The 7,725-nt window shown below is 48.7% G+C and overlaps 1 protein-coding gene across 1 annotated transcript; it reads left to right on the top strand.

Moving 5' to 3' along the window:
• Positions 1–346: 346 nt before the first annotated feature.
• TIMMDC1 (translocase of inner mitochondrial membrane domain containing 1) lies at positions 347–7,544 on the top strand. Its single transcript, XM_035315288.1, has 7 exons — positions 347–474; positions 740–905; positions 1,895–1,983; positions 3,780–3,847; positions 4,777–4,855; positions 5,879–5,989; positions 6,546–7,544. Exons 1-7 carry the CDS (start codon positions 398–400, stop codon positions 6,643–6,645), a joined length of 690 nt encoding a protein of 229 aa, XP_035171179.1. The 5' UTR covers positions 347–397; the 3' UTR covers positions 6,646–7,544.
• The last annotated feature ends 181 nt before the right edge of the window (positions 7,545–7,725 follow it).

Here is a 7,725-nt window from a genome sequence, read left to right as displayed (position 1 = left end):
GCTGGAGACCTAGACCCCTGAGTTACCCATTGCATGAATACAAGAATTTGTAACCTCACCACCAGTTAAAGCTGTAAGAAACGAGTATAAATAAAAGCTGGCAAGAGGTCTCGGCATGCCAGCTGGGTAACTTTTGGGGTCATTAAGAGTTTGAAAAATGCTGCGGGCGACAGGGACCGTGCCCCACAGGCAGCCACCGGCAGCCCACCCGAACAAGGAGCAGCGGGTCAGGCCGCGGGGACAGGCTGGCCGCCCCCCACAGAAAAACAGCCGGCCCCGGGGCCTCCCCCGTTTCTCTCCCGCCGCCTCGGGGGGAGGAAGCAGCAGCCCGGGGACAGAGCCGGGCCCCGCCGGGCGGGCAGGGGGCGCTGCCGCCGCCCCGCGCAGCGCCGCGGCCATGGCGGACGGGTTCGGGCGCCCGGTGCCGCCGCCGCAGACGGGCTGGGAGCGGCTCCGCGAGCTGTGGAGGCGCGAGTGAGGGGCCGGGGTCGGCCGGGCGGGGGAGGGGGGGAGCTCCCCGGGCTGGCGGCGGGGCGGGGGGCGAGGCTTCTCCCGGCGCTGCCGCTGAGCCCCGGCTTGCACAGGGGTGGTGGCGTGACCGTCCCTGGGGGGTTCAAGGAGAGGTTGGAGCCGGCGCTTGGGGACATGGCGTAGTGGGTGACATTGGTGGCAGGGGGTGACCTTGGCGGTCTCCTCCAACCCTAATGATCCTGTGACTCTGTGATTCGTGCCCTCGCAGCGATCAGCAGCAGTACCCGGAGGAGACGGTGAACATCATCAAATCGGCCTTCACCGGCGGCGTGGTCGGCTGGGTGTACGGCGGCGTGCCCGCCTTCCACAAGGCTCGGAGGGCCTTCATCGAGCGCAGCCAGGGCGAGCTCTTCCAGAACCAAGCCGATGCGGTGGTACGGCACCTCGCGACCCCAGCCCCGGGAGGTTTAACGGGGGGGACGGCACGGCTTGGCCCAAGGGATGCGCTGGGCATCGCCCTGCCCTCGTGGCATGCTCACAGCCCCCCAGTTCCTCAAGGAACGGTTGGGCGTGTTGGCCAAAGCCAAAGCCAGGTAGCGTTAGGCTCGCCTCTCGCGTGTGCTGGCCCTCAGAGATGGACTCAAAATATGATCATTGAGAGACAGAGACCTGACCTCACGGGCAGGTTGGCTGCTGGTTACCTGAGTTATTTGGAAAAAAAATAATCCTTAAAAATCTGCCTAATTTTACGTCCATCCCTTTTTGATGGGGTCACTGACTTTGCTTTCTACAAGGTGTTAGTATCAGGCTATACTCAGTCCTGCAGACTGTCCTGTGTATCTGCACCAGTGCTAAGCACTTACACCACAGTCATGGGAAAAGATAATTTATTTTCTTTCTTGGTATCAACTGCAATATTTTTAATTTTTATGAAACTTCTTTTTATTTCAGCTTTTAAAAAAGCATCTTATTGTCAAACTTCTAAGTGCCCGTGCTAAACTGTAGAGCTTGATGGGCCATTAACATTTTAATGCAGAGGGTTATTATTTATGTATTCAAAATATATCAACAAATTAAAAACTAGTTTCTAGTCTGTCTCCTCTTCTCTGTTAGTCTCCTGTATCAGCCTCAGAAAGCTGTTGCTGTTCCCCCCCACATGTGTTGCAGCACCAGGATTAGTAAGACCAAGTTGACATTAAAACTGGAATGAATTACTAGTTTTCCTGATGATGGCTGGGATGAACATGAGCTCCCTTTCCTCTGAAGAGGGTTGACTTTATCTGTACGGGTCAGGGTGTCATTCCCAGCGGTCTGAGTGATGTCAGTCTCACTAACCATCGCCAGTACCCTGGAACACTGTGGGATGGTGCTGGTGAAAAGGAGCAGGTCTGTGACCAGTACCCTTTCTCCTCTCTCACTCTAGCAATCTGCGCATCGTGCGGGTCTCAGGAGTTTCATCCGCTACGGCTGGCGCTGGAGCTGGAGAGTAGCAGCTTTCGTGGCAATATTCAAGTAAGTGTTTCCTTAGTAGTAATAGCGGGAGGAAAAACTGGCTGATGTTTGAACATAAGCGGCAAGGAGCCTTCAACGTATGCAGCTTGTTCAGACTCCTCGTGACATCTTGAGGCTCAAAATACAGTGTTAACAGCGAGTCTGATTGATAAGGTGGAAGCATGAGGAGGATTTATCCTTTTTTTAATTATCCCAGTATTCTGATGAACCAACACAAAAACGAAACACTAGGAAAGCCCTCTTTGTTACATCTAATCCATACCATTATTGACTTGAACAGTGCTCTTCCCAGTACTTAGTGGCTTATGTCTGCTTTTGCTTTATCTCTTCAGTTTGATGTATTTTTGCATTTTTCTCTGGGAGAGTATTGCAGCGTGTTGGCTGTTCCGGAACAGCTTTCTATCCCACGCTAATTTTTCTCCTTTTTGTTATGTCTGATTACTCCTAGTTTGTATACAGTAGCATTACTCACAATTCTTTGTACTTGTCCTCAAGTACTTGCAGATGATTGTCTTGTTACTACGCAGTCGTTGATCGTCGGACAAACCATATGTATGTACCACTGTAGTCCTTCAAATTTTCCTGCACAGATAATGCACAGGTCGTGTTCCACTTCTCCGATTTTTCTCCCCAAGACGTGTCAGTGTATTGCTGACAATAAAGTGTCAAACTAGGCATGTTCTTCCAAATAAAGCCCTTTAAAACAAGCAGTATCTCCTTCTCTGTCCTGGAAAATGGTAAATATTCAAGTAGTTCTACACATGTACTACCTGTATCTCTAGGTATGTTGTGTTCAAGTTCCCAGATACCAGCAATACTGACTAGCATTATTTCCCAGTAGGCTGACTTTACATTTCTGTCTTTCTTCCTAGTTTTGTACCTTTCTAGGTTTCTCTTGTGTTTTGTCTCCTTTTGCTGTGATATCTCTTAGGTTTCGTTAGCATTCTGTTTGCTCTCTCTCAGGACTTTTGATTACTTCAGATTTTTTTGGACTAGACGTGCAGCCTCACCGTTGTCCACCAGATGTCTCCCCTGCCACCAGATCCATCCCCCTTTTTCACTACCCCTTTGTAAAAAGCTTTGAAGGGAGATACTGGCCACTCAGTGTTAATTGTTTCCGTAAAGTCCAAGCTGAAGATTTTGTCCTGCAGTTGTGTGAATTTCAAGTTACCCGTTTTAAAAGCAGATTGTAAGCTTTACTTGTACAAAGGCAAGGCTGCCGTGACAGCATCGGTAAAGAGAGGAAGATTGCTCTTGACTTGTTGATGTCATGCAGAGGCTTGCCGAACTGCTGGGAAGGATGCAACTGCTGAACTGAGAACAGAGAGTGGTTTGGGGCTTAGTTAATGTTTTTGGAGAAGATGGTATGTCTATCCTGGCTGGAAACCTCATGCTCCAAGAGCGGGTGACCCTGCAGATGCCATGATTTAGCTCTGGTGGTAGCTGTATGACTGACTGACTGATAGGACCTTTGCATTGCTCGGTTCCTTTTAGACTTGAATATATGATGGATTTAAAAAATAAATAAATCTTATTTTACAAAAGAAAAAAGGAATATCCAAAATCCAGGCCTAGAAGTGGTACTCCCCTGCCTCTGACTGTACAGCTGCATGCAGTGAAGTTACAGAAGTCAAGGCATTTGTGGTTGGTGTGCGCGCGCCCTGGACAGATTGGGAACAGGGCAGTTGGAAGCATCCTGAGGGTGGGCGTAATGAAATCCAGCTTTATTTCAAGCTGTGGTTTGCTACCTGCCCTGTTCACGTGTAGCTGCTGACTTGTGTGCCTTATCCTTCCAGCTCTGTGAGCGCCAGTCTGTCTGCGTACCGCAATAAAACCACCATCGGTAATTATGCTACAGCAGGAGGTGAGACTGCTATATCTTTGTGTGCGTCTCTGTCTTGGAGCAGAAGTCGTAAACAAAACATCCTAAGCAGGAATCCATCTCTCTTGGGTTTCAGCAGGTCTCTAGCTTCTGGGGTTTGCTTCCCGTTTTGCTGAGTGCCTTTGTGACTTTGCTCAGCTGCTGTCTGCCTTTGTAACAGAGAGATATCAGTGCGCTTCTGAAACCATCTGGGAGTTTTGTGGTTATTCATCTTAAATACTTGTTGGAGTTTCTGTGTGAAGAATGCTTGCATGGCCTAAATGCAACATGTAGTGCATAACCTGCTCTCGCAACCACCTCTTCAGCAGGGAAAGCATTTCTTATTTCCGCTCTTCATAGCAGTTCGGTGCGCTGTTTATGAACTGCCATTTTCACGCCAAATTTTGCATGTCTGCTTTTGGCGACAGGGCTCCTGGCAAGTGATCTGCTTGTTGAGTTTTAGAGGCTTTATTGCCCTTGCAGTTGGGTGCGTGCCTTACTGTTCTTTTTGGCCTTACATGGCAGCTGCTATTATTAGCTGCTGCTGAATAGAAGGGGGAAAAAGAGGTGGAGGGATGATGCTCCAGCTGGGAGAGAGGTCAGTTCTAATCTCGCAGTTAACTTTTACATTTTAGCATTTCCTGGGGAGTGTTTCTGAAGAAGAAGGAGCTTTATGTTTTAGTGCAGAGAGCATGCAGATAAAGGCCTGGGGAAGCATTGCAACAGCAGCTCAGCTCTGGCTGTTAAAGTGCCTGCCTCTCAGGCTGCATGGTGAGGGGTCCTCCCATTGGCCACAGCGCTTGGTTTCTGCTCTGTTAAAAGTGGATGTCAGCTCATGGAGAGCAGAAATGAGGCAGAGCATCTCCCTCAGCAGGTCTGCCATGGCTGGTGAGGGGGCTGTGTACGGTTTCAGTGGTTTTGTTTTTTTTTAGCCTTCACAGGAGCCCTCTTCAGAATGCACTTGGGCCTGCAAGGACTGGCCGGTGGCTTCATCTTTGGAACGGCCTTTGGGTAAGCTGTGACTGCCGGTGAGGGGCTGAGTCACGGTATGTGACTGGCATGGTAGGTGTTAGCTGGTGGCCTCCCACACCAAGCCTTGAATCATAGGTGGGTCTGCAGAAGCTTTCCTTCCTCTCTTGCCCTGAGGGGTTTTCTGTATTTTCCTTGGGACCTCAAGATGATGATTTTTCTTCCAGATGTTTAACTGCTTTTTCTTTTGTGGATTTATGATTTGTTTTTCTCAGTAATTAGAACGTGGTGCATCTTTCTGCTGCTTGCATATTAGAGGAGGCACTAACTACTGTTACATGGGAAACTATGAGGATAGGTTTAGGTGTGTCTTCTGTGTCCCTTCCTAGGCAGAGTCCCTAAAGAGCCAATTGGTTGTGCTCAGAACAGTTTGACATCTCTTTTAAGGATCTGTGTTGTCTAGGGTTGAAGGCAGGAGGGTAAGAGATGCAGCTTCTGGGCTCCCTTCTCAGCATAATCAGCAACTGCTCCTTCAGCAGCTCCAAACCCAGAGCTGAACACCTGAGGGGTGTTGGATGACCTGATGGCAGCTTCTGAACAGCGGGGCACCGTGGGAGCTGCCAGCCAGTAGGTTAGGAATCTGTGTAAAAATGAGAAACACGAGTTTTCATTCTCATTTCACTCAGTGAAAACACAAGTTCCTCCAGAGCCGGACAGAAGTTAAGCAGGGGTATGTTTGCCTAACTCATGGATTAGGTTATCTGTAGCTGTTGTTTGGGCATGTTAAGACCTTCCACCCGCTTGTCTTATGTGTGCCTGCTAGTGAGTAAATTCCAATATATTATCAAAGGGGCTACAGTGAGTCACAGCTGAAGACAGGCTGCATTTGGTGACCGACGTTAGAATAGGAGTACCTTAGTCTGTGGTGTGATTTGAGTACTGGGGAAAGTTAACGCTCCAGTGACTTGGTGGCTGGCCCCCGCATGCTCCTTTTACTGTTGCCGGTAAGTTATTACTAATGTGTGTCCCCTGGGTGACATTTGACTTCTCTCCTTCTTTCTCCAGGATCCCTGCAGGGGGCCTCATAATATTCATCCAAAAACTTGCTGGTGAGACCTTGCAGGAGAAGAGAAATCGTGAGCGCAGGGAGCAGTATGAGCAGAAGTTAGCAGAGTGGTAAGGGACAGTGCTGCCTGTTAAGTCTCGGGTTAGAGGTGTGCCTGGGTCTGCGTGGTTCAAACATTGAGAGAAACAATGACATGCTAGGTTTTGTAAACCTCATTTCTGCTCTGTAATTTTTGGTTCGTTTCACGTCAGCCTGTGAGCTGCTGATTTAACCTTCCCAGTCAGTGTTAGATGTTGCTGCTTATTTTGTAGTAAGTTTTGGTCAGAATTTATGCTCCCCACCCCAGTAACTCTGCACCCATTTTTCACTTTTAGCTGTCTGAGGAGATAATCAGGAGACGTGGATGTATTTTAATGCACATTAGCGTTTCTTTACCAAAATTGAGAGAGGGTAGAACTCTCGCTTTTCCTTCCCTGCTGCCTTCTTTCCATTCCCATTAAAGAGAGGAAAAGAGAAGGGCACCTTCTTGGGGAGGAGGAGCTGTGACACTGATTGCATGTAAAACTCACAAATTAGTGCCAGTTCTAGAAGAAACTTTCTAAGAGTTGGGATTCTGCAGTGATGCCTTTGTCAGGAATATGCTTGCGTTCTCTTTACCCTCTCTAGGCAATCCAGGCTTAGTGTGACTGAAGTCCTGGGCCAAATGGAAAGCAACACCCTGGGAGGACCACAGATGGAGATAGCAAAAGAATCTAGGAGCTGCTGAGTCTTCCCCAAAGTCTGTGTCATAAGCAACTACAAAGTATTTTGATTTTGCTTATAAAAGTCTTCAATCAAGGGGTCATGGAAGTCTTCTGTGAATGCAGCTGTATCCATTGCACCTCTGAAAAAGCAGTTTGCCCAAAACATTTTTCATGGATGCATATCACTGCACGAGAGCTCGGAAAGGCCAAACCTCTTCCACTTCAGAAAGTGGACGTGTAGACACCAGACTAGCAAGTGTCAGCTAGGTGTGGCTGGGGATGAGGGCAGCCCCAGGGCCTCTCCTAGAACCTGTTTCATTGCTGACGATGTCCAAGCCATTGGTGAGGTAGAAATACTGAAGGAATCTTTTAATAGTTCAGATGCTAAAGGTACCCTGATTCCAAAATCTGGTTGTGTTCTGGTGCGAGCTGCGCTACAGACAGCACCCGAGGACCTTGCTGTCAGCACAGCACGAGCAGCACCAGAGCGAGCGTTCCTCCTGCTCTCGCCATCGCCTTCCCACACCTGGACTTTGCCTGGCAGGGACCGATTCTCTTTTGCTGATGGTGGTTTCTTCAGGCTTTTTTACAGAAAAACATGCTTGTCTCCTTGACTACTGAGGGTATTTCACAGTCAGTGCTGAGGAAGGGTGGAGGAGCTGGGAGAGGGAAGGAAATACCCCGAAAAAGACACGGTTTGGGTTCCTCAGTTAAAGTGTGGCTGAGGGGAGCCACAGAAAGGCTCCTTTTTATTTCTGGTGGTCATGGTGGAAGAATTGGCACCGTGGACAGGTTTAACAGCAATAAAAAGTTCTCTAGTTTCATTTTAAGGCTGGAAATTAGGGGATTGCCTTTGGGGGAAATGACCTTTGGGGTTCATGACATTCAATAAAGCCATCTGGCAGTGGTGACTGTGTCCATACTCTGTATGTGTAGTACAACGTTTACATTAGAGAAACACACTGGAGTGATGTCCCACGAGAAGAGTTCTAAGATCCCACCAGGAAGCAAGTAAGTCTGGCGGCAGTGTCAGACTTCCTCTGCCCAGGCGGTAACAAGAATCAGCAGAGTGCCAGCTCTGTTTATTAGTTACTACCAGAAGT

Source organism: Oxyura jamaicensis, chromosome 1 (genome assembly GCF_011077185.1).
Source record: "Oxyura jamaicensis isolate SHBP4307 breed ruddy duck chromosome 1, BPBGC_Ojam_1.0, whole genome shotgun sequence".
Classification (NCBI taxonomy): domain Eukaryota; kingdom Metazoa; phylum Chordata; class Aves; order Anseriformes; family Anatidae; genus Oxyura; species Oxyura jamaicensis.
Note: the sequence above shows the minus strand (reverse complement) of the source record. Positions and strands in the feature narration are given on the sequence as shown.

Coding starts and splice junctions, on each gene's coding strand:
- TIMMDC1 (XM_035315288.1), top strand. CDS start 398: ATGGCGGACGGGTTCGGGCGCCCGGTGCCGCCGCCGCAGACGGGCTGG. Junction 906..1,894: donor AGAACCAAGCCGATGCGGTG/GTACGGCACCTC, acceptor CTCTCACTCTAG/CAATCTGCGCATCGTGCGGG. Junction 1,984..3,779: donor GCTTTCGTGGCAATATTCAA/GTAAGTGTTTCC, acceptor TTATCCTTCCAG/CTCTGTGAGCGCCAGTCTGT.